Source organism: Lytechinus variegatus, chromosome 2 (assembly GCF_018143015.1).
Source record: "Lytechinus variegatus isolate NC3 chromosome 2, Lvar_3.0, whole genome shotgun sequence".
In the NCBI taxonomy this organism is placed as follows: domain Eukaryota; kingdom Metazoa; phylum Echinodermata; class Echinoidea; order Temnopleuroida; family Toxopneustidae; genus Lytechinus; species Lytechinus variegatus.
The window spans coordinates 29,837,129-29,864,758 of record NC_054741.1 but is presented as its reverse complement, the minus strand read 5'-3'; the positions used below and the strand labels follow the sequence as shown (position 1 = coordinate 29,864,758).

The 27,630-nt window shown below is 35.1% G+C and overlaps 1 protein-coding gene across 3 annotated transcripts in view; it reads right to left on the bottom strand.

Moving 5' to 3' along the window:
* Positions 1–4,505: 4,505 nt before the first annotated feature.
* The window catches only part of LOC121407793 (rho family-interacting cell polarization regulator 2-like), a 32,910-nt gene continuing 9,785 nt past the window's right edge, over positions 4,506–27,630 (bottom strand). For 2 of the 3 annotated variants that reach the window (XM_041598995.1, XM_041598996.1), the window contains exons 2-19: positions 26,168–26,331; positions 24,797–24,905; positions 22,049–22,077; positions 20,704–20,777; positions 19,839–20,000; positions 19,373–19,416; positions 17,863–17,988; positions 17,225–17,473; positions 16,472–16,693; positions 15,061–15,191; positions 14,108–14,471; positions 12,130–12,298; positions 10,379–10,537; positions 9,054–9,203; positions 8,376–8,572; positions 7,634–7,717; positions 6,889–6,979; positions 4,506–6,370 (exon numbers count right to left, since the gene is read on the bottom strand). In XM_041598995.1, coding sequence (XP_041454929.1) covers positions 6,264–6,370; positions 6,889–6,979; positions 7,634–7,717; positions 8,376–8,572; positions 9,054–9,203; positions 10,379–10,537; positions 12,130–12,298; positions 14,108–14,471; positions 15,061–15,191; positions 16,472–16,693; positions 17,225–17,473; positions 17,863–17,988; positions 19,373–19,416; positions 19,839–20,000; positions 20,704–20,777; positions 22,049–22,077; positions 24,797–24,905; positions 26,168–26,262 — 2,562 coding nt within the window. In that variant the 5' untranslated portion in view covers positions 26,263–26,331 and the 3' untranslated portion in view covers positions 4,506–6,263. The remainder of the gene's footprint in view (positions 6,371–6,888; positions 6,980–7,633; positions 7,718–8,375; positions 8,573–9,053; positions 9,204–10,378; positions 10,538–12,129; positions 12,299–14,107; positions 14,472–15,060; positions 15,192–16,471; positions 16,694–17,224; positions 17,474–17,862; positions 17,989–19,372; positions 19,417–19,838; positions 20,001–20,703; positions 20,778–22,048; positions 22,078–24,796; positions 24,906–26,167; positions 26,332–27,630) is intronic. The other variant, XM_041598997.1, reaches the window with a different exon arrangement.

Below are 27,630 nucleotides of genomic sequence, written 5' to 3'. Positions count from 1 at the left end.
ACATATGCTTCTTTTCATGATTGCACCCTTTTAAGGTCTGCATATTAAACATTTCCAGTCTGTGCTTATGTTCGCATTACTGATTGGCGAGATAAGTCTGCTCTTCATGAATTCCTAAAAACAGTCCTTAAAATGCCCCTTTTCTGGTCTGAATATCAATTTTTTAGCACGTGTAAAAAAAAAAACAATTACGAATGCTGATCACACAATCACAAATTCAAATTCTACTCCAGAGGTGAATTCCAGTTACGTTTCACTCAAATTATGGTACACATTTTCTGTTTGAAAGGTCCGATGATTATAAAGACGAATTGCAATCGTCATTAAAATGATTCAAGATTCACCTGTGAAAAGGCCCCAAGAGCATTACAAAAAAACCCATCTCAACCAAAACAAATTGAGCGTGAAAAATACCCGTATTTACTCTGATTCTAAAGAAATGACAAAACACACGTTTAGAACATATCTTCCTCTCACATATGACTTTATTCCTTCTTTCATCTGCATTATATCATCTCAAAGAAAAAAAATAAAGAGTGCATGCCATAAGGGATACGTAACTCATCTTTAACCATTGTGGTTAAAATTTAAACAATTTGCATTCAAAATGGCAACTTACTTTATTCTGAAATATAATTTATATTTGTTTTCTTACAAAATGTACAAGATCTACATCTACCTTGACAAGTAACAACTTTATACACAATATATTATTGTCATGGCAACAATATCACCATATTGTCTCTTTTATCATTAATTATGTGATATCAAAAGACAAGCATGTATGATCTGGATAAAAGTTTTAAAGAAAGTAAAAAGCAAATTCGCAAAGTTCACAGTATGCCCAAGTCACATATCTCATCTATGTAAAGACAATCTCCCCTTTGTGAGTTTTCACTATTACAATATCCTGAACCATCCTTGCATGCCAATGCCATAATGTAGTACATTTACACTTAAAAATTGAGTAATCAAACATTTTTCAACTTCACAATTTAAGAAGAAATTTAAGAAGATATGAAATAAATCCTGTATTTGTAATGGGAGTGGAATAGTTATATCATACATACCAAGGATTTTGAAATATGATTGGTCAAAAGGAAATCACATGATCAAATATATTTAACTCCAGCAATCACCCTAAAGAAGTTTGATATCTCTACTGACACAGAGTTATACCACAGAATTAACAAATGCCTAGTTATACAGACCTTGTTAGTCCATATACGGTACATTTTCTCATCTAACATTATAGTGCGTCCAAAAGACTGTTTGTCACTTAAAACAAATAGTGGAAATGTGATCTTTCTGGTTACAAGTTCTCGAGGCTCAATAAGTGTATTGCACATCAGGTTTGGGGGCTTTTAGCAATGCATTGACTCTTTCTGGGGAAAATTTGGGACTGAAGTCTTTCATGATTTATTTTCTTATTTATTTTTCAGAGACAGGTACATGCGTATTTCCTTCTTTCATGCAAATACATGAAATTTCAAAATTGGAATATAAAGAGAGTATTCAGTGGGTTAGGCGCCACTTCACTTTCTCAGAATAAGAACATTGGCCTATAAAATTTATTTCCTCAGCTTTGCTTCAATGCATTTATAGTTACATTCAAGGCAGTATGTCCCATCATCACCTTCACAAAATGTTTTTTTTCTCAACATTCTTCAGAGATGTGACACCTGCATAAAAGAAGTTAAAAACAAGACAGTAACCACAACTGAAATTAACTTGAGGTACTGGGATATTGAACCTGAAAGGAGGCATTTAAAATGATATAGGTGGAAGAAAATGATGGAGAATTGAGTAATTGTGCCGAAGACCACCTGTCAATAAGGAAAGTAGGAACCAGTACACTGGTATAGATGGTCCAACTAAACGTCCATGGTACTTATCCATACCACTAGGACTACTTAGATCTTAAAACAATCCTGTGTGCTTCTTGTCTCTCCAAGGACACTTGATCAACAATGATATCAAGTGGATAATGCTCATGCTGGTGTGGGAAGTGTTAGGGGCATTGGTGGAGGTGATAATGGTGATGATGATGGTGATGATGATGGTAGTGATGATGATGGTGATGATGATGGTGATGATGGTGATGATGATGATGATGATGTGTACTTCTTGTCTCTAAGGCATATTTAATCAATGGGGATGATATCAAGAGGATAATGGTGGTGCTGGGGGCATTGGTAGTGGTAGTGGTGGTGGTGATGATGATGATGGTGGTGGTGTTAATGATAATAATGGTGATGATGATGATATAGATGAATGTACCATGTTGTCTTTACTTAATTGAAGACACAGAAAATAAAAAGAGGGAATGTATTGATCACAGCTCCACTGACTTCATTTGAAATTGAAACAAAAACAAATTTGTATCCCGCACTATGTAAGTATAGGAGAAAGTCACATTTGTCAGAAAGTTATGGGTTTCAAAGATGGAACAATGAAATCACATGGTTTGGATTGTCATGATTCAATTCAAAGAAGATTGGGCTTTAAATTGTAGAAAGAATTTATGCAGCTTACGGAGAAATAAGAAATATAAATGTTTCTTTTCTGGTCATCTATTTAAGTTTGCGTGGCCTAGTGAAATGGATATGGCAACAAATGGTGTATCTGACTTACAAAGTGCATAGTTTATATCAATGCACAAAATTAATTGTATGGTATGTATTCAAACCTTGTCTGATCACTAGAAATCTTCCATAATGCCAAATCTTCATTCAAATATGAAAATAGCGACATTCTTTATTGAAGACATTGGTTACGGACAACAACCTACATACTTACGATTTTCTAAAGTAGCTTGGCAATATATGGGGTCCGCCAGAACCAATACACGAGATTGGATTCGACTTTAACTCATTCAAAAGGGTAAGTTGGCATTTTCTTATTTCTATATATAATGCATAGGAATAGAGAATGACCATAGGTGAACATAAAATCCACTTTCAATTGCATATATACAAATTACATACATTATTTATCTCATATTTCTTAAATTTTCTGAATTACTGATCAATATTCACAAATCATTTTCTTTCATAAAAAATAGTTCATCTTGTCCAAAGATGCATTATATGCATCAGTACATAGTATTAAGACTACGTAGGTCCACAATGATAAGACTCAATAAATAAACATAATATATGCCATTTGTACTTTGCCAAATAGGGAATAGAAGTAAACTAGTTGGCAAGGATATCTCCAAATTAAGCTCTAAGAGCTTCAACTTTCATATTTACAATTCATATTGTCTTATTAATCAATTACATAGCATTTGCTAATTCATGATTCTGAAGATGCCTTTTATCAAAGCATGGTTTATAAGGTGGCCTTGTGGTTTTGGGCTATTAAACCAATATTACAGTGTGATGACGTAAGTTTGACACCAAACCGAAAAATGACTCCTTGACATCAATCTCAAATTTTACCGATAATTTGAGTTTAACGTGAGTGATTAGTAATAAATGGGATGATATATTCTTCCTGCTTGATTGATTTACTGAGGCATGTGGGGGCATCGGGGTCTAGTGGTTACGACTTTCGTCTCTCAATCAGAGGGACGTGGGTTCGAATCCCAGCCATGGCGTGTTTTCCTTCAGCAAGAAAACTACACAAATTGTGCTGCACTAAACCCAGGTGAGGTGAATGGGTACCCAGCAGGATTAATTCCTTGAAATGCACCGAGCGCTGGAAGCAGCTCTAACTAAAAGCTGGGGTAAAAATAATAACGTGCCTCGGAATCGATTATTTCTAGATAGATGGCGCAATATAAATGCCTATTATTATCATTATTATTATTTTATAGTGAAATGGTTACCTCTGGCATTCCTTCCTACACGGAACTGGAAGAATATGATTCTATTCACTGACCATGATCGAAAGAATGAACCTGCACACTCCCCTTTAATTGTTTCACATATTGAAATGCCTTAGTTTAGTGGCAATACCATGACTCTCACATTATCGCCTGAAGAACGATTGTTAAATACATTTTTTTTCTCAGAGAGAAAATGTAAATATCCCAGATATAATCGAACTCGGCACATCCCTCCTGGCATTTAAGATGTGCTGGAAAATGCACATTGTGATGATTGCTACGAAATAAATCAAACAGGTTTTTATACACCTTACATAATACAGATAAAGCCGATATGAATCTACTTCAGATTTTTTCGATACCCGTTTCACACATAAAATCTAAGCTCTTGCAAAATACCCTGTAACATCTTACTGTCACAGAGATATGACAAGTGTTATCTATCAAGAGATTATTTGGATAGTCGATTGCTAGCACCACAGTTTCATGAAGAACAACAATATATAACCAATATTTAGGAATAAACACATGCATCCGACATCCTTTACGCAGAGGCATATAATCATTACTTGTGTACAGGCGTTCTCATCAATATACATGATTTGGATATACTACATTTCTGACATTGTGTTCAGTATTACATTTGGTATCACATACTTGTAACTGTGCCTTCTTTCTTCATATTACCATATGAGTTCATGGAAAGATGAGGTATGAAAGAAACCCTTTGTGAAAGAAATAAAAAAAGGAAATTGAAAAGAACGGTTCATGTGTTTAGGATGCACACTGGATTATTCTGTCTCCACTTGGTCTAATTAACAACTAGGTGAACTAAACATGGTCCAACTTCATTGGCTGGTATTCTGATAATTAAACCTAGTTTCAACCCTAGTCTAAACCAGGATTTTAACCCACATTTTTTTGGAATGCTTGGCTTCATAACACATGTATTTCTTCCATATTCATGACAAAATCAATTAACTAATTAAAATTCATATCTTTGTATTGTCCTACTATTTCCATTTCATGACTAACTCGATTTTTTTAAAAACAATTTTTGAAGCAGGATAAGAAAGTTTCTTAATTGGTGAATGAGTTTACAACTGGCATTCCATAAATGTGTGGTCTAAGTTAAGGTTTACCTAACCCATGGCTATCAGAATACCATCATTTGTGTCTACAATAATTAATCAATCTACAAAAATTCATCTTACTATTTGTATTCCACCTGGCCTAAAAACAAGTTTGTCTAACATCCAATTTTGTTGGCGCTATCAGTCTATAAGGTACTCGGGCTCTTCTTTAATCCGGCAAAGACAAAATGGTAATTAGTCTGGAAAGGATTTCCATCAAGTGAGACTCGAAGTAGATATTAGAACTTCAGGAAAATGGACCAGGTTCCAGCCAAACAAATGAATTGTGGGCTTAAAGGGTTCAAAGACAACACTCCTTGAAATTAGACCAAGTGTTTCCGAACATATGTAGATAAACCAAATCGGAAAGAGGATGGTATGGATGAAAGTGGAAGAGAAAAAATGTCATGGAAAGATGTGATAATTTTTGTTAAAAGCACATTTTTGCTATGAATAGATAAGTGAAACAGGAACAAATGGAAGAAATAGTGATGGCGTTGAGGTCACATGCATCAATATCGGCAGAAGGAAAATACAGATTTAGATGAACTCTGATAATGGATATTATCAGAATGGATATTTTGAGATTTAAATCGCAGGAAGGACTACTCCCACCATGTAGATTTTTAGGATAATAAGTGGTGTTTTATTAAGCATTTTGGTTTATGAAAACCTCTTAATTTTACGACTAATTACTTTAACTGGGAATTGAAACCTTATTCACTCTCATGTAAAGATATCTGGCACATACTATAAAACATGAAGTCATCATTAAGTAACCATTTAAGTGTGTTAATATAATACTGTTTATTCTGGTTCAACGCCAGGTGTAAGATGGTGGTGTCATGCTGTTGAGTCAATGTTGTAGTCTTATCCAGAGCACAGTTGAGTGCATGTTGGTGCTTTAATGCTGTTACCCTTCGCCCCTAAAACTGTTAGGTGTATACTTGTGCTAAAATGCTGTAGTCTGTGGAAAAGCACTGGTTGAGCATATAATAGTTTTACGGTGCCATATTCATCATCAGAACATGGTAAGTGTCCATCGGTGCCATGAAGGTGTAATTAGTTGCAAAACACACACTGTTGAGTGTATACAGGTGCTATGATGCCCTAATCTGCAGCAGAACATGCTGGGTGCATAATGGAACCATAACACCAAACACTTTAGCAAAAACACTGTTGGGTGTTTACTGGTGCTATATTGCAGTAGTCTTTAGCAGAACACCCCTTGAGCGTATACTGGTGCTAGTGTATTTAGCTTCGGTAAAAATCAGAGCACTGTTGAGTGCATACCAATGCTATAACTCGGTTGTCATCAATGGAGCACCATTCGGTGTATACTGGTGTTCATAAGCCACATATGGAGAGTAAGATACTTGTTCATAAGCTAGCCTTCCTTCCTCACCTGGAGCAGAATTTAGGAAGAAAATAAAGATAAGGAGTCATTAACCAATTCTTTAATCAATTCAATTCTATATGTTTAATAATATATTGTATGTAATGTTTCCAAATGTCTATTATTCAATATATTAATCAATTCAATTATAAAGGTATCGCAGTTATTTATTCCATCACTCAATTCTTCAACATCATCAATTATTTTAACTGATACCATTATGAGGGGAACTTTCAATCCTAGCATTATTCCCAAAAAGATGATCATCATCATGATGATCATGATGATCATCATCATCATCATCGCCATCATCATCATCATCCTCATTATCATCACCACCACCATCATAATCATCGCCATCATCACCATCATCATCAGCATCATCATCACCATCATCATCCTCATTATCATCACCACCACCATCATCATCATCATCATTATCGCCATCATCACCATCATCATTATATCACCAATATCATTATTACAATGGATATACAGGTACTTTAATAATAAATCAAAATTTTTACCAAATGCCATAAGAGCTTCCTTGGCTGTGGTCTTCACATCGTCAATATCACAGCGCACTAAATACACCAACTGTTCAAATGACTCTGATGCCTGTGAAAAAAAGAAACCATTACCTCAGAAATTGGTGAATTCAAAACTTCTACAACATGAAGAGTATAATATCATAAAAGAGGGTACAATTTAACAGATTTTAATAGATAGTGGTATATCAGACAACCCACAGAAACTTCTATATGATTACCTGAAAGTGGGAAAGTTTCATGCAATGTAACTACAAAACTAAAATTATTTTTGCATTGGTATATACTGATCAGTCAATCATATGAATATATTTCATAGATGTGTGCATAGTAATTATAATGAATGATGACTGACTGATGATTGATATTCGAGGATCGATGATTGATATCATATGTACTGATTGTGGTAAAAGGGAAGGGGATCGCTGCAAGGGTAAATCCAGACATTCCCTTTCGTTCACCAAAATGAATTTGGATTTTAAACCTTGGATTTACTAATAATTTATTTAAATTACTAACTTTTACCTCAAAAATATCACAAAAAATAGAGGTGGACTGAAACCCCCCCCCAAAAAAAAAGAATGTGGTGGCAATGTAAAAGAAAGACAGAAGAGTCTTGAGAGGGGCAGAAGAATGGGGAGGATAGATGGATAGATAGATGGACATTGAGACTATACAACAAGAGAGATAGGAAGGGGAGGGGAAAGAATGAAAGATAGCTAACCTGCATAGCAGCTAGAGCTGCACAACCAGCCTGACGTAGCGACAGATCTCTTTCCTCAAGGCATTCCAGGTACACTGTCACAGCCTGTAAGGAAAATACAACTTATTAATATCAATATAAACAGAAACAAAAGTTGGACACCATTTCCTTTCATATATGGAACAATCCAATTTGAATTTCTTGGGGAATATCCTCTATATCCTGAATTCTTTATGATCATGACAAGAATTCTTTTGACTCAAGATATCATCTTATCCAATTTCAATTTTCAATGCATTTTCGAAGAGTAAAATTTATAAGCAACCTCACAAATTCAGATCTTTGAGAACTATTAATTAGGTGATGTGTCAATCAACAGACCAACTATTAATTTTGTACAAATTTTCTTTTTTATTTATCATTTTTCATTTTTCCACCCTTTTCTTGTTCCACCAAAATCAACAAAAACTCCTCCATCAATTTTCATCAAAATTTTATCAGTTAAGTGGACTTATCATGCGATGTGCACCAAAGAAGTTCAAGGTAAAAAGGTCATTGCAATGTCATCTAGGTGCCATTTTGTAAATTCACATTATCAATCACATCTCCCTTTATCAATCAATTATCAGAAATCAACCATATTTTCTTTTTAATTTTTCATACTTCAAATCCTTTCTACCACCTTTAGCTACCCTTAGTAAACTGCTTTTTGAAACTAGGGATATTGCAAATTCCGCTCTATGAGATTGAACAAAATGGCTACCTTTTGTCTGATATCTTCTTCCTTAGCAATGGATTCTAAATACATTCTGACTGCTGCCTGCACGGTGGCACTGTCCTCTAGGAGCAATAAACCTAGCGCCCTCAGGTTACCCGCTGGTAAGAGGAAGCCTTTGGGGATCCTCTTGATGGTTCGCAGGAGCTCGGGTCTACCGGGTTCTAAACTTGCCGTTAATTCAACTGTGAAATTAAAAATGCAATAGAAAGTTATGAAATCATTTCATCTAATTCTTTCAGAAGAGCACTGTCTTAAGTTGTTAGCTTTGAAATCAATTTTGGGTTGAGGACCTATGATGAAGAATTGCACTTGTAAATATTTGAAAGGTAGAAATAAAGAATGAGAGGGGAAAGAAAAAACAAGGAAAAGACAAATGGAAAAGACTTGGGGAAAAGTCCTTTTGAATAAAGATATTTCAATTCATTTCTTTCTTTCTTTGTTTTCTTAATGAATTGCATCATTAAGAAGTTACTTGGGAGGTCTTGGGGCATCTGACAGCTGTCTCAAATATAAATCAAGGGTTTGCTTAAAGCAAAGACAAAACACTGACGATGATTCCAGATAGATTTTCATTGTTTTGAGGTTTGATTGACAAATTACAGGTATCGAAACATACTCCATAAAGTGAGGACTACAAAGTAATATCAAAGGTGGTGTGCTTACATTCATTTGTGATGTCATTTAGACATTTCTCTGGATGCCGTCTGTTCTCTTGAGTGAAGTAGGAGACGTATTGGAATAATGTGATAATAGTCTTAGGGCTCATCAAGTCTGCGGGTCTCTCTATGATCCTATTGCACACACTATGGAATACTGAAACAAAGAAAAAGAAATGTGCCGTCATCATCACAGATTCATTAGTTTTCCTAGGCCCAATTTGGAAGGTATAAGATCTGGGCCTCATCTTACAAAGAGTTGCAATCGATCTGGGCCAGGTCTTACAAAGAGTTGGAATTGATCAAATCAATTGCAACTATGGACGGCCAGCAAGGTCAACATGTATTATGCATGTTTGTTCAAATTATTTTTTAACTATGATGTATATTGCTGCATTCATTGTTTTTCGTGAAAATTCACTGTGCTCTTTGTTCACAAAGGACATTGTGCCAATATCCTCTAGAAAAAATTATGACACTGATGGATTTCCATAGTTACAATTGATTGGATCAATCGTAACACTTTGTAAGACGGGGCCCATCAACCTTAACTATTGAAAGCCACCAACGCCCACTCTAAAATACATTTTAGTTCAAAATGTTTTCTAGGTATGATGTTTATTCATTAATTCATTGTTTCTTTACAAATTGGTGTGTTCCCCTTAGTCTATAAAGGACATTTTTCAATTTTCCTAAAGAAAAAAATTATGACACTGATGGATTTCCAAAGAGTTACGATTGATTGGATCAATCATAACTCTTTGTAAGATGAAGCCCAGATTACATAAACTGTGGAATATAAAAACAACCCTACATTTGGATTAATTTTTTCACTGTAACCTATTTCGGTCTTAAATAATGGGTTTATAAAAAAAAATGGAGTTAAATGAATTTTAGTTAATGACTAATGCATGTTGCTATGTCAGGGTAAACTTCAGTTTAGGCATGTAGCCACTGGGCAGAGTGACACAGATGAAATACTAGCAAACAATCCATATCCTTTCACAGACAAACTAATTTTTGATCAGCGATCTATGGTTTACAAATTCTTTTTACTATTGCTTCATATATTGATAATTTCATTACTGTATATTTAACATTTTTCTTTCCCAATTGCTCAATGAACCTTATCTGTTAAATAAACGTGTAAATGAAAGCCTTCATATTATCCTTATGAAAAAAAGGCTAAATACAACCACAATCGAAATAATCATAATGGATGAAAGTCTTATACAGTCACGGGATTGCATCTGGTCATTTGATGCTACTCTTTGGTTCGCTTCCCTGAATACCATTTTAAGCAAAGATAAACTATTTTCTCTTGATGCTTACCATCATCTGCTATCTCAGGGTGATTCGTTCGGAGTTTAGCTCCAAACTTCACATCCAGCTGAAGAAGAAATGAGTCGGCATTCACATAGAGGGCCTCCTTCTCTCTGCACTGTTCCCAGAATTCCAAGAGTGGTAGATTCAGCTTCAATTCCGGAAGAACTAAAGGATTACAAGAAAAGTCTCAGAATGCTATTTATCACTGCTTGTTTAAACTCAATTGTTGTTGAAATTTGAATGTCAAACTGTCTAGACACATAGCATCTTAGTTATTGTGAACAACAGTGCAAATCAGTCAAACATAAATTTGTATTACATTATATTTCCAATACTGTTCATGTACAAGTACAGTATTAAATTACTTGGCTAGTGGTTTAATTGCTGCATTATCACATCTTATCAAATAGGTGGCATTACAAATTTGTTTAAGTTACTTTTGAATTCAATGATACTCCTAAAATGATGTGGAAATTTTAAAAATAGGACAAGTAAGACTTGTAGAAACCATGAACCAAGTGATTATGCAACATACTCTTTGAGCAGATGATTGCAACCAAATTGAATGATTATAATGAATGATTATGAAATAAGTAGAGCAATAAGCATATGATTTCTTTCAGGCTGTAATTCTCATAGAAAAACTTTACTATGATACAATCCTCTTCACTGTTACCACCTATGAAAATTAAGTTCATTAAAGAGGGATGTCCCTTTTTGCAGGTGTAAAAACATTGGCTTCATTTCATGAAACTATTTTCACTAACTAATTCTAGAAATCTGTGACAATTTAGCTTTCGGTCAATAAAACAGCATTATTTCAGTAGCTTATACAAATTATCTGCAATTTTTATATGAAACATGGCCCTGATGACTTGAATAAAGTGGTGTTAATTTGAGAACAGCCACATGAAATTTTCAGTGTGGCAAATTCATTCTTTACAATAAAAGGGGGTATGAAACTCATGTCTTAGGTCGGTAACAAAAAATAGCAATATATCATTAGGCCGATTTCCACAATTGCTTACATTGTTGATTATATTCATGTAGTTGTACAATCAACTATCGGACCGATTGCTAGATATACATAGGATGGGGTCATGGAGATTTTCACGCCCTTTCTTTACACTTGCCAAGTATATTGGAGTTTGCAAAATGGACAATTCAACTTAAAAGTTAACATTAGCTGGTCAATAAGCTGGGCAAGCTAGGCATTACAAGGTCACTCACATTTTTTAAGAAAGCAAAGGAAGAGATATAGAATGAAATAGAAAGGAGAAGAGTAGGTCAGGCCGGGAGGAGGGGGGTAGACAAAGTATTATTGCACATCAACCCTTGCATGTTTATAAGAACTAGTATTAAAAATCTACATGCACAGGAATTTTAGTGCTGTTAGATCAAATATTATATACATATTTGGTCATAAGCATAATAATGAATGTAATATGAGTGTAAGACCTCTGAAACATCTGAGTTTTTTTCATTTTTTATTTTGTTGATAACTATAACTATTGTGATTTATTATCAAATTTTGCTGCAAATATTTTTTTTCAAATTTGTTTCAAGCAATGGTTAAAACGGTATATAGATGAGAATATGATATCATGAATGTCCATGGGGATCCCAGTAGTTAGGAATGGCAAATGGAATATACATTTTGTAGTAATTGCAATAATTCTTTTGATGGCATTAAATATGGGGTTGAAAGATAAATAGATGTGGTTATATGTGAATGACCATGTAGTATCCTTGCTCACCCAGCCCTAGTATACGTTGGGTACGACCGGCAATACCTTCGTCCGCCGAGCTGACATGGACGCCGCTGACTGCTAACACAATCAGCTGCTCGATTATTGCTGCTTGCTGCTGGAGCTTGTTCAATGCTATCGTCTCCTTCAGTTTGAGGGGACCAAATGCACCAAGATGCTGCAGAGATGACAAGGAAGATTATTATATAGATTTGTTAAGTCATAGGCCCATATTTTCAAATTGAAATATTTTTTCTTCACATCTATAAAAAACAAAACAAGATACAGTACATCGGGATACAAAGAATCAAATGATTCCATAATGATAGAGTTAAATAACATCGAAAATTGCAAAATTTGGACAAAATAACAAAATATATAAGGTAATGGATGGGATGTGAGGGAGTAGCAAAAAGCCAGTAGGCCTATCTAGGCAACTCCCTGGTTAACATTAATTACTGAAAATCTTGTTTAGATTGCAAGAAACATATAAAATATTTGAATAAACAAAAAAAAATAAAGAACAAACTGAAAATATAAACAAACATAAACAGTTTATCTCAAAGTGGGGCTAAATTTGGGGAGCCACATGTAACACATATCTCCCAATGGTATAAGTCCAAACCATGAGCACATTTTGTTCTGAAAGTATCAATTTTTTCTAATTAAGGTTTTTTACATCTAAAAAAAGATATTCAAAACAAAATTCTCACTATTAAAGCAAGGGAGAAAAGTCCAGAGCACATAGATTTTGTTTCCCATATATTTCATCATGTGCGGTCTTAAAGGTCAAGTCCACCTCAGAAAAATGTTGATTTGAATCAATAGAAAAAAATCAGACAAGCACAATGCTGAAAATTTCATCAAAATCGGATGTAAAATAAGAAAGTTATGACATTTCAAAGTTTTGCTTATTTTCAACAAAATAGTTATATGAACGAACCGCCCAATATGTTTGAATTATACAATATTTCAATTTTTACGAATTTGACGATTAGGACCTCCTTGCCTGAAGCACAAAATGTTAAAATAATGGAATTCCATGTGTTCAGCGAGGAATGAAACTTCATTTCACATGACAATGACGAGAAAATAAAAATATTTCATATTTCATATAATAAAATACAAAAGAAATAGTGAGTGAGTGATGCCATCAACTCTCTCATTTGGATGTAACTGGCTCGTTCATATAACTATTTTGTTGAAAATAAGCGAAACTTTAAAATGCCATAACTTTCTTATTTTACATCCGATTTTGATGAAATTTTCAGTGTTATGCTAGTTGAATTTTTCTCTTTTTATTCAAATCAAGTTTTTGTTGGGGTGGACTTGTCCTTTAAATGGAAATTTATGATAAACCAGATGTCACAAAATGGGTCATGGAAATCAAGTGAATTTAGTACAATACTTGTTCATAAGTGACCATGAATGACCAAAAAATGACTACTTTACAATAAGTGAAATGCAAAAATTAAAAAAATCAAGAAAAAGTGTCCCAATTTACATTTGAACTGAATATAGGATCATGTAAATGATGCTTTGTATGAAACTGCAACAGATTTGAGGAATCTGACTCCAATATTCACAATACATTTGAACTTGGTCATATGCAATGAAACATCAAATAGCAAAAAGATTTGCAGTAACTGCTACTGGTCTGTGAACAACACAGACAGTTTTGACTGCAATGTAGGATGTACAATAGGTTGCACTCAACCCAGATGAGGTGAATGGGTACCCAGTAGGATTAATTCCTTTAATGCAGGAGCGCTGAAAGGCAGCTCGAGCTAAAGCCGGGGTAATAATAATAAAATCGCACCTCAGAATAGAATATTTCTAGATAGATTGCGTTATATAAATGCCTATTATCATTATTACAATATCACAAAGGACTTAAATGATGCTAAATTTGATCTTAAGACTAGATGTCATGCTGTAAAGTTTGAACTGTTCTAACATGGGATAAGCATCTTTGTGAACTACTTACACTCAACAGGTATTCCGTAAACATGAGATGATGAGTAAGAGTCACGTCAATGGATTCACTTCCTGTCGTCAAGTTCTCTTCTGAACCAGGAAGACGCTTCATGCTCCCGAAAGAACTATCCGCCGGGGACTCCAGCAGACGGTTCCCCCGCTGTTCGTTCAGCTCCAGCATGCGACTCTCCCTCTTCTCACTAAGGTCCAGAAACCTGCTGCTTCTCTTGACAGACGAGTTGCTGGATGGTGACCTGATGCCACGAAGCTCCACCTGCGATGGGAGGTCCTCTTCTATACATGTCGAGTCACTAAGACGGTCTGACGACACGGCTACACCGTCAACATTATCACAGGCATTCTTGCGATTTGTTCTGAAAGTTACAGAAATGTTGAAAACATTTGCAAATATAAAAGTAATATACATAGTATCATCCAAGGTAATGAAGGTATAAATTGCTATGGTCAGAAGATGACAACACTTAAAGATTATTCCAACACCCAAGATGTATTGATGTATGATTTGAAAAAAATATATATACATTATTATTTTTGTGTAAATCGATTTCTCATTCTGCCACTATTTTGGACTAATAAATTACCCAGAACATTATCATACATGTCAACAAAATTTGGTTTTCATAAATGTGCACATATAAATTGCAATTAGACTCGTCATGTGCAGGGATACCACTTCATCTAGAATTAGCCATTGCCTACACAAAAAGTCTGTTTTCTATTGCTGAAAACAAGTTTTAAAAGTCTACAACGTGGCATCCCTAGTCTATAGAACACTTGATAAAAGAAAATAAAACATCTGTGTGGGCTATTTCATAAATCAAACAGAAAGAGCTCTTGTTATAGGCTACTGAAATTGAGGCATATGAATATCCACAAAGAATGTTCAGCTTTCATTACTGATGACAAGTATGATGAACAGGGCATCACTACACATCTACTCACTCTTCCATGCTGGACGAATCAACTGTGTCACTCAGACCTTCATCTATCTCATTCAGGAAGTCAAAACTATCTAAAGCATTCTTGACTGAAAGACTGATGGTTGACTCACGACGCTTCTTATCAAGATTCTTCTACAAAAAAGATTTAAAAAAAAAAGAACAAAGGTTGATCTGTGAAAAAGCACTAATTACAGTAGACATGAGATTGTCTTCAACTAGTCTAGATTACAATGCAATATAAATGGAAAAGTCTAGGCTCAGACAATTGTAATTGTTATCTGTTGGGCAAGACAAAAACCTGGGCAATTTAAATGAGTTACGGTGGCTACAAAATGATGAATCTGTTAATTTTATGGTTGCAGTGGTGTGATAAAAGTCTGCACCATTCAAGTGACTTCAGGTAAACCCAACAGCTCTCTGTTCATTTAATGAAATGGTGGCAGCAGTGGGATGTAAGCAGGCATCATTCAAATTATTTTGGGTGAAACCAGATGGGTGTCTGTTCATTTAATGGAATGGTGGCAGTGTTGGGATATTAGCCTGCACCATTCAAGTGACTTTGGATGACACCATACTGGTCTCTGTTCATTCAATGGCATGATGGCAGTGGGGGGACATAAGCTGGTACCATTCAAATGACTTTGGGTGAAACCAGACTAGTGTCTGTTCATTTATGGTGTCAGCGGTGGGATATAGCTAGCACCATTCAAGTGAGTTTGGGTGAAACCATACTGGTCTTGGTTCATTTAATGGCATGATGGAAGGGGAGGGGGGAGGGTATAAGCTGGTACCATTCAAGTGACTTTGGGTGAAACCAGAACAGTCTGTTCATTGAATGGTATGGTGGTAGCAGTGGGATATAAGCCTGCACCATTCAAGTGACTTTGGATGAAACCAGAACAGTCTGTTCATTTTGTGGTGGCAGCAGTGGGATATAAGCCGGCACCATTCACGTGACTTTCGGTGAAACCGAAATGGTCTCTGATCATTTAGTGACTAATGTTTGCTTTGATAGAGACTTGATCATTATTAGGCATATCATTAATTTCCCGCTAGCCATCATATTATATTGGAGCCATCTCACAGCAGAATGGAAATATAATAATGTACCTGAATCTGTATTGAGTGGTGATCAAATATGAGACAAAATGACATGAGTTTAATAGTGATTGAAAGTAACTATTTATACTTGTATTGTTATTATCTATGCATGTATTAAATTGACATTGTAAGGTTTTTACTCAATATGTGGAAAATAAATTGAAAAAAAGTATCCAATATCCACTGGATAGATTGGCTTGGAGGGAGAAGTTCATGGTGACCTAGAAGGCACTGATGACTCCTTAGAACATTGTTCTTCCCTATGTAGTGGTTGATGGTGAATGGTACTAGTAGTAGTAGTAGTAATTTACCTTGAGGAATGAGTCTAGATGAGTTATCTGTTGTTCTAATGGTCTCAGTTCACTGTACTGTCCCGTTAAGATCTCTAATAAGCGAACAACATTGTGTAATGCTTCCTCTAATGTTAAGGTTGGTGACGATGAGATCTCTACTGGCTTATTTTGTTTTGGACGCATCGGTGAGTGCGGAGTGTCGGAGGAAGAGGATGTTGATGCTGTACTTAATCTCTTTTGCTGCAAGAAAATGGGAGAAAAACATTACTTTACATCTCTTATTAAAGATATGATCAATGAAACAGACAAAGCTTTCAGTCAAACATGCTTGTTACTTAATATTCTAAGCAAACTTTTCTTTCATCAATTGTTTAAAAAAAACAATTTATTTCATGAAATGATATAATAATGGAGCAAAATGGAAAAGGTTCTTCAAAACAATCATTAACACAGGTATAACGAATTGATTTTTCATTAATTTGAAACTTTGAAAGGTCACTTTTTCTTTTGCTTGGACTGGAAAAAAGATGAACTTCCACTTCCTCACTTTCACTTCAAGTAAGCTCAACAGTGGTCTAACACATACCTAGAATTACCTGTAACAGAATGGAAACACACATCCTCTTTTCTTAATTATGTAATAAGTATATGTTAACATAAAAACAAACATGGCAAATGAGTCTAGCTTACATAGTTGATGGAAAAAAAATGTTCCAATTTGATTTGCAGCAACATTATGTTAATATAAGAAGACAAATGGGCCAAGCTTACATGAACATTGATCATAGAATCGGTTAGCGTTCTTTCTCTCCGATGATACGAGTTCTTGTTGAGCTGTTTGAGATCTTCTTCATCCACATGGAAGGGGCTCCATGTTACAATAATGTTCAATTTAATTGTTCCAGTTTCGTTCACATCTATAGTCAAGTTTTGCGGTTCTGCTCCATAGAAATCTGACGTATCAAACTCCAGGTTGCCAATGGTGACGTTGGATCTTGCAATACCCCTGATCTCTGTGACCTATAGGTCAAAGGTTATAAAAAAAAAACAATGATATAATTATCTCTGTGACCGATGGGTTAAATGTCAAACAAAATAATGATATAATGCTTACAAACAAACTCACAAACAGTGAGTGGCCAGAAATTGTCATACACATGAATTAATTAACTCTCCCAGATCTATGCATCATATCATACAAAGGAAAAAATTATACATTTCTAGCTTATTTTCAACAGCTATATTATCTGAATTGCAATGATTCTATTTACAGAATGCACACATATTTGTATGTATTACTTTCAATCTGTAAAGCACTCCAAATATGAATTATAAGAGAAGAAGTAGATGATGAATAATGATGTGCCATTTTATGCTAATTGATATAGGGAGATATGGAGCTTGCATACCTTTATTGTGAGGAAGTCTCCAACCATAGGATAAAGCACAATCTCATCACCTTCCCATGTCTGACTTAGATCCTTCTCCACCTTACATTTCGTCTTCCACTTTTGAAAGCCATACTTGAAAGTGATCTGCGGAATTAAAGACAAAGTATCAGAAATGATGAAAACAAAGTTACAAAAATGCTATAAGAAATGGACAAAATCATTGTTTACACTGGCTTAATTCTATGAACAATAAATGAATTGAAAATGAATATATATCATTCCATCCTTCTTCATTAGGAATACACCAAGTGCGGTGTTGGCTCAGTCGGTAACGCGTCTGCCCGTCGAACCAAAGATCGTGGGTTCGAGTCCACCCCGGGCGGATGACTGAAGCCAGTGCATTGTGTGTAAACGTCTCTCCCATGTTTCATAGATGCAGGCTATGTTACATTGGAAAACACTCCGTCCCTCGGATAGGACGTTAAATGGAGGCCCTGTGTAGAGGAGAGTCACCACCTTTGCACGTTAAGAACCCATTGCACTATTCGTATAAGAGTAGGGGGAAACCCCGGTGTAGTGGTCCACCTGCATTCCCCCCAATCAGATCGGGAGGAGAGACCTGCGGGTCACAGTGATTCACTTTGCTTTTCGCCTCCGAGGCACAGGTGACGCCAAACAAATAATAATAACATGTAGCTCTGACAATGTCTGACTGAAGAATTTGAAACTAAATTGAAAATTCCCACTGACAAGGAAAGTAAAACATTCCTTGATCTAGAGACAATACAATTTCTGGGAATAACAACTAAACTACATGTCACTCAATGTATTAGTGATGAATGGCCAAATCTGTTATGTCAAGTTTACAAAGTTCTGTTCAGTTCAGGGTCCTATTTCATGAAGACTTGTATGCACAGTTTCAATTACAAATTTACTATCAGCCACTCAGATTGAAGGATTTCAGTAACTTTTATCCATTATTACAAATTTTTATTTATAACAAGTTTTATGAAATGGACCCCTGAAGTTAGGATCAAGGTTCCGTTTCAATAAGACTTGTTATAATAAAAAAGGCATGATTTCTTTTACAAATTTACTATCAGCCACTCAGATTGAAGGATTTCAGTAACTTTTATCCATTATTACAAATTTTTATTTATAACAAGTTTTATGAAATGGACCCCTGAAGTTAGGATCAAGGTCCCGTTTCAATAAGACTTGTTATAATAAAAAAGGCATGATTTCTATTACAAATTTACTGTCAGCCACTCAGATTGAAGGATTTCAGTAACTTTTATCCATTATTACAAATTTTTATTTATAACAAGTTTTATGAAATGGACCCCTGAAGTTAGGATCAAGGTTCCGTTTCAATAAGACTTGTTATAATAAAAAAGGCATGATTTCTATAACAAATTTACTATCAGCCACTCAGATTGAAGGATTTCAGTAGCTTTTGACAGTTGTTAATTTGTTCTTTTAACAAGTTTCATGAAATGGGCCCCTGAAGTTAGCATAAGATACTTACTTCAAAGACATCGCCTCTTGTCACTCGTGCAAACCCAGCAATTCCTACAATTGAAAAATATATAAATCATACATCATTCCTAAAAAATTTTCACAAATATCTTAAAGGTTACATATTACATGGTCAAATTGACATTGTCAATGGTGAATTTCTGATTTGATTAGAGAATGGACTGTGTTTATTTTGAAACATTTTACTTCTAATTAAGTCTATGAATTAAATTGCATTACAAAGTTTCTGTATTAAAGGGACACTGCACACACATGTATAAGCCTTTAAATGAAACCTTGATTTCTAAACTCTTTGCTTTGTATGCCAAAAATTATTTTGATTATATTTTTTTCATATCTGCTCCTTTATATCACACTTTATCTTCAATGATCTTAAATGTTCTATATAAAAACACAAATCTCAATAAAATGAAAAAGAACTCCAATCGTCCAATGCTGATAAAACCGAACCTCACCCTCAATCTTTAATACAAAGGCACCAAGATTAGCCTCCAATTCAGCCTCCATATGGCACAATGCTTGCGTGCAGTCTCGAACCCCAACCTTAGCCTCACTCACAGGCTCCTTGGCTTTAGGTGAATGGGCGTCGTGATATGCTTTAACCATGTTGACTGCACCTATAACACAACATGGGTTGTAAAAAAATTACAAATAATGTTTAAAAATCATATAAGGCTAGACAATGAACATAGAACAAATATATAATTTTCAGCAAGCTGATATTATTATGTGTTTCTTGGCTCAAATACATTACTATGTGACTGATAACACTATGATATTTGGTTACTGAATTTTAATCACTTAATGATATAAATGATTTCCCAATTATATGCATTACTGTAAAGCATTGTGGAGGGGAGCTCTGATGATGCAAAACAGAAGTTATTTATTGTTAGATAAATAGTACAGAATGCAGTCACATTTACCCCTATTTTCTCCCCTAATCCTAGCCGAGTACCAACAATCCAATTACTGAAAATTAATCCAGTTAAGCTCATTTCTCTCAATGTTTCTTATTCCCTTTTTTCATACAAGTTGGAACCCATCTTTTTTTTTGTGGGGGGGTAGGTCGAATTGGAAATTCAATAACTGCACGGTCGGTTTGATCCCAATGTTTATCCATGCATTCTTATCTTACTTCATGAGCTGGTGAAATCATGATAATTTGAGATCATTACAACATTCCATATGAACTAGAAAACTGAGACAAACCATTTCATGAAGGTTCCACATATCAGAAGTACATCGGATGTACATACTTTCTGGAAATTGCCCACATAAAACAAATAATCACGTAATTTCCTCTATTCATCGCTTTACCTTCTCTGACTTTAAGCTCCTTCTCATACAACTCCTGAAGCTCTTCTACTTTGGCAAGATGAAATTGGAGTTTCCTTAAAAAATGAACAGAAAAATAAAAATAATAATCATAAGGTTTATAGGGCGCTTAATACAGATGTTTCTAAGCGCTCAATTTTCTGATTATTAATTACTCACAAGGAATGTAATAAAAAATTCAATCAATCAAAAAAAGACATAAATACACTCAATTAAAATCATTATCAGACATCTATAACTTACTCATACTAATCATGCCATCACAGAATGTGACTGAACACCATTTCACATTTCACACATTCTTATACCCCTTTCATAAACCCAATTACTATGAATTAGGCGGCTAATAGCAGCATAATTTGGTCATAAAATTGGAGGAGGACAAGAGTTATCAGCATTACTCTGATGCTGCTATTATCCACATAATAGTGGCATCGGGATAAGATTTTGAGTTTATGAACGCATTTCCAAATAATGCGGATAATTGCCATGGTGCGGTCACAAGGTCACCCTTTTCCAACACAACCGCATCGGAGGGGGCGTGTCCAGTTGTCATGGCGATTATCCGCCTTTTTCAGGACGGGCGCCTGTTTAAAATAATGCGGCTTATTTTCGGAGTTTATGAACGCAATTTTTATTGAATTATCCGCATTACTCTTAGGCGGCTAAATGGAGGCTAGGTTTATGAAAAGGGTATTAGTTAAATCTTTAGATGAGGGTTTGTCTAGGTCAAACATATGTACATGTACTACACTAATTTTATCACCGAGAAAATTAAACATCCTTAAATGTAATTGATATTACAGTATTATCTGCATGGTATTCTGTAGTTACAAGGTAATAGAACGATGAGGGATAAGGATTTTGAAAATTACTGAGCACTCCCTCTTCTTTGTGCGCACAGTAAGAATGATTCATGAAAACTTGGGAAAAGTAATTTCAAATCTTGCCTAGAGAGTAGACCATGATCCAACCATCAAACTAAAATGTGGGAAGAGTAAATTCAAATCTTGCCTGAAACTTCTTTAAAGACCATGCTCACACCATGATTTGGTAACTAATTTTGCTTATAAAAATTCGCCTGATCATTCTACTCATTTCCTCTTTTCTTCAAATGTAACTCCACATCACAGTGAGCTACTGAAAGTGAAAGGGCAATTTATCTTGAAGTAAGATCGATAAGACTATATTACAATAATAAGATAAAACATATGCAGATTAACTGGACAAAGGTCACTTCCTGGAATAAACACTTAAATCAAAATGAGGTACATGCAAATGCAGATATTGAAATCGGGATAAAAGGAAAATTAAGAATTGTGTTTACCTTATAAACCGTTCAGCTGCTTTAGTTTGCTGTATGGTAGAGGATAAAAGACAAACAAAACACTAATATCAAACAAAATCCTTGAAAATTACCATATAGAACCATTGCTGAATTATTTACATACAAATGAAAGTAAAAAAAAAAAATTGGAATGTATGCATCATCTGTAGGTCAACCTATCGTGGCTGAAACCATTTTTCACTGATTATGAGTAAGTAGAATAGAGTACGGCATCTATTAAAGGAGAATGAAACCATTGGAACAAGATAGCTTGTGTGAAAACAGAAAAATCAAAGAAACAGATCAACAAAAGTTAGAGAAAAATCGGACAAATAATGAGAAAGTTATGAGCATTTGAATATTGCGATCACTAATGCTATGGAGATAGCAAATTGGCAATGCGACAAAGATGTGTGATGTCACTTGTGAACAACTCTCCCCATTACTTAGTATATATTTCACTTGATTTGCCTCTTTTATCACATCTATCCATAGATCATGTGTTCTTTCTACATGAGGGCATGTATTACATATTTTTTAAGAATACATCATGGATAAAGAGTTTGTATCATCATTAGAAAAAGCAAAAAGATACATTTTGAGGGTATTTTATAGTCCACCAAAGGGAAAGTTGTTCATCAGTGACATCACACATCCTTGTCGCATTGCCAATGGGAGGATCTCCATAGCATTAGTGATTGCAATATTCAAATGCTCATAACTTTGTCATTATTGTCCGATTTTTCTCAAACTTTCTTTATTCTTATTCTTTGATTTTTCTGTTTCTACACAAGTCTATTTTTTCCAAAGGTTTCATTTCCCTTTAATGATCAGATTAACTTCAGCAATATAGCCATGATACTGTCAGTCAGACATATGACACAGCAAAAACTCATCGAAAGTGTTCATACTTCACAGTCACACAGGGTGAATCAATGTCATAGGCCATTGCCCAGATAAGCTATTAAATCCGCAATCTCATTAATAATTTGATTGGTCCATAGCTTGTTGTATGCAGGCAATAAAAATCATCTTAATATCTTCTGCCTTTACAATAATGTCCGGTCATATGATCTGACATCATACACCATTGCCTTTGTACACAAAACAATACTGAGGGATGAACTGTGTAGTAACAAGCCTCAAAGGAGCCTTTGACACCGAAATACATATCTGACTAAAGAGTTTGATAATGCTACAAAAATTCAGTTTAAGGTTCATATCAAATATTAAATAATCACAATAATCATTTGTATTATTTATAAACATATACATGTAAATGACAGTCACATACTAAAAGGTAAATTTTGTGTTTAAAAAAAGTGTCAACAAAGAGGACACCGGGTATTCATAATTTCACATGTTCAATACACACATTATGTAGCAATATTGAAGCAGATTATTCTGGCAATATCCCCACGCAATGAAAAAAAGTAAAATAACATACACTTTATCATTATAAAAGATAACAAACCTATCTTTGGAAACAGAAACATTACGGTGGAACCATAACAATACTATCAATACGCAGACATGGTGCAAAGTCTAAAACAACAATGGGATGACACACATGTAGAGTGTAAACACAATTCATTTGTTTACACTGCGAGTTTGCACGTCTATCAAGGTTGAATTACCAATTCAATAAAGCAAACGTTCTTCCATTGTTACTTTTCTGTGGATGACATTTTTATGAGGTTTTATTATTTGGTAATCAATTTCAAATATGTTGGGCCTTTTATGGTTACAACTACATGTATTTATACCTGGAAGTGCACATCTATTAAAAGTCCCACAATATAATTATGCAGAGGAAAGGGAACAGGAATTCCTGTTTCCATGTGTGGTAAAAAAAATGCCCATGCACGCAGACAGCTCCAACCGGGAAAAGGTTTCCCCTTTTGACCTGCTGAATGCTAGAATCGAGGCTACTGGTTTTTCATGCATTTCATATTCGCAGAAAGCCAAAGGATAAATGCTTATGTTCTTTGGGAGGGGAGGGGGGGGCTGTACATATGACATGACATGATTTACGATAGACAACCATCATTGTACATTCCAAGGAAAGGAGATACACACAAAATGACCCCCTGAAAATCCTTCAGATTTTTTTAAAAAGAGTCCACGGGACGCGATTATAACTTTAATGGAAGTTCAAGGACAAGTCCACCCAAACTATAAGTTAATTGGAATAAAAATACAAAAATTCCACAAGCATAACACTGAAAATTTCATCAAAATCGGATATAAAATAAGAAAGTTATAACATTATAAAGTTTCGCTTAAATTCACAAAACAGTTATATGCCCATCCTGGTTGGAGGAAACTGATGACGTCATCCACTATTTCTTTTGTATTTTAATATATGAAATATTCAAAATTTTCCATTCACTGTTAAGTGAAAAAGCAATGAATTCCTCCCTGAACATGTGGAATCAGCATTGTTTAAGAATATATGGTTCAGTCAGCTTGGTCCTTATTGTCAAATCTGTAAAAAATGAAATAATGTATAATTCAAACAATAAAAAACAAAAGAAATAGTGAGTGAGGGACATCATCAACTGTCTCATTTGCATGTCACTCAGTAGTGTATATCACTGTTTTTTTTAAAACTTTCTTATTTTACATCCGATTTGGATGAAATTTTCAGCATTATGCTAGTTTGATTTTCTCTATTTATTCAAACCAACATTTTGCCAGGGTGGACTTGACCTTAAGTAGCTCCGTTGGTGTAGAGATAGAACCTACCTTGTCCAAATTGTAATGGAATCCTTGTCTTGATTTATCTGTAGTCTTTGTCTCTTCTTGATGTTCTTTCATCATCTCTAGTTTCTCATTGCTGATCCGTATTGAATCTCTGGGAAAACATACAAACAAAAAATAAATAAATAGGCCCGTATTCTGAAGTCAGGTTTCAATTTAACCTTGGTTTAAAGTTGTGGTTTACCTATGGATAGCTGATTGTGGCATGAATCTTTAACAGTAGAATTTCAATGTATTAGCTCATTTTTCTTTCAAATCATTCTCAACTGTTTGAAAAGGATAAATTAGATGGCTTTCTTCACCATTCATCAGATCGGGAAGAGCATAATGTGTAATATGGTTGATTTCTCTGGGTTGCCGGACATTGTAGCGTTGTCGTCTATGTTCAACACTTCACATGAAGGAGTTGATTTTCTGGTAGGGTTCACTAACATTACATTTTAGCACTACTATATATACTGTACATGTATACCTATTACTTATCAAATAACAATAAGAGCATATCAATTAATCATGGCTTATCTTGTCTAGAACTTGGTCAATTAATCTCGGCCCATTTGTTATGAATACTGCCATTTGATCCCTGATGACCCTAAATTGCATGGGAAGTGAAACAGGTGTATTTCAATTTTAATCTTAATCAACACTAGATGGGATGTACGTTGTTCTTCCTTCACAGTATTTAGCTGTCTATTCGTAACTTATACCACTTTTTTAATGAATTCACCCTCAAATAATCCGGACTACTGGATGCAGCTCGTCAATAAAAATTGCATTCATGAATGGAAAAGGAGTCTGTATTATTTTTTTACAAGTGCAGTGAGGAAAAAGTGTAGTTTATCAACATGAAAAGTCAGTGCACTGTATGCACATGGGAAACAAGACTGCAGAGTAAGCCCCATTACAGCATTTGAGATTCCTGTTCATGACTTTCAAGAATGACGACTGGATCCATCCGGATTGAGCGCAGCTCCAGTCCTCCTAAAATGACGACTTAAATAATACGGCTTATTCTACTCCTCAACTTGTCATGATTGAAATAGCGTATTCAAGAATTCATGAAATGGGTATTAATGATGAAAATATTTTTCTGACTCTCCTATAGCAGTATCAGCGAAAACCGGATCTGAATCTACAAAAAAATTACTTTTTATGATTCAGAACACCCCCCCCCCATAAAAAAATCAAGCTCCCGGCCTAGAATTGAATCAGGACCACATTGATCACACTAATTTATGTTACACTTTACTCGCTTTCCATAGTTACGTTTGATTAAAATTGATCACATTATGGCAAATCAAATGACACAGATCCAAGATTTCACTTTTAAAAAATTCAATAAGTTTGAATACTTACAGGAGTCCATTCTTCAATGATTCAACAATGACGGCCATACGGCCTGGTCTTGGTTGTCGAGGCATTCTCAAAGTGTTGCTAGGGGGCGGCAGCATCCTTTGCTGAGTACGACGACGATCGCGCAGCTTACGCTGCGTCACCGGGCTGGTGAACCCTCGAAGGCCCTGAAAAATATAATGAATACAAATCAATTGAGTTTTTTGTAAGAAATACATATTTTAGATTCTTGTTTATATTGTTGTGATTGCAATCATTGCACTACTAGTGAATCTCATTGGGTGAAATTCATGTCGAGAGCTTGTTAAGGTAAACTGCAGGTGATTTTTTCCTTCTGAAGAGGCAGAGATTGCAACCTAGGAAACAATTCATCCATATTTTAACCACGGTTTAGACCAAATAAGCCTACGACAATAGGGCTACCATTCTGTCACATTATTGGTACATGTAAGGGGGTGTAGGCCCCTAATATACTCTGGGGTAAATGACTAGAGCTCATCACCGAATAAGATTTCTTTTTTCAAACTGAGATGAAACCCCTGAAGATTGGCAGGAGAAACCCAATGATTATATCATCTGGTCATGCTGAAGATACCAACTGCTAATCAATAGAATTCACAAGGGAATAGGTATGAGCTTAGACTGGCTTTCCCCTGGTGCAAAAACCACCTGAGCCTGTGCTGTTAATTTATTATCAAACCAGTGGTGATCATTTATCATCTAGCTTGGCTTGATATTGCAGAGAAAATGCAGACATGCTGTGGAGGCCAACATGGCTACACCATGGACCTGGCTACACACACTACACATAAGGGAAAAAAAGTATACTTCTAACCAAGCAATCAATGGACACTAGAATTACTGGCATTCTACAAATGAATTCAGAAAAGGTATAAAATGTAAAAATGAAAACCAATATTGAGCATGATGCATGTCTGCATGATTGGCAGAACTGTTAAAATATCATGGAGCTATTAGCTCCATGAATACGTGTATATGTCTGCATAATATCAATATAAAATCCACTGAAGCCATTCCATGTTCTGGGCTGAAGCTAGGATTCATGCTCTCTTAATTCTCTTTTAATCTATGAGTGATAATGTTACACGTGGGCCTGGCTAATTTTTATGATTAGAATGGGGTTTTGAAGGCCTTGAGTTGCTATGAAATTTTATTGTCTTACATGGATCAGGCAAGTTTGTGTTTTTATTTGTTGTACCTCAGTAGGTGGTTTCAGACCGCCTCGAAGTTCGCCAGTTCCAGGTATTCTCTGATCGGGAAATTTACCCTGATCAGAAAATACCAGGTATTTTGGTAATGTGAAAGCAAACTACGCGTAATCTCCCCGAAAGAAAATACCCGCTAAATAGTAGGTACTTGGCGAAATTACGAGAACTTTCGTGGGGATTTTTCCAAGGTCGCAGGTATTTTGGCGATGTGAAAGCAAATTACGGGAACTTTTATCC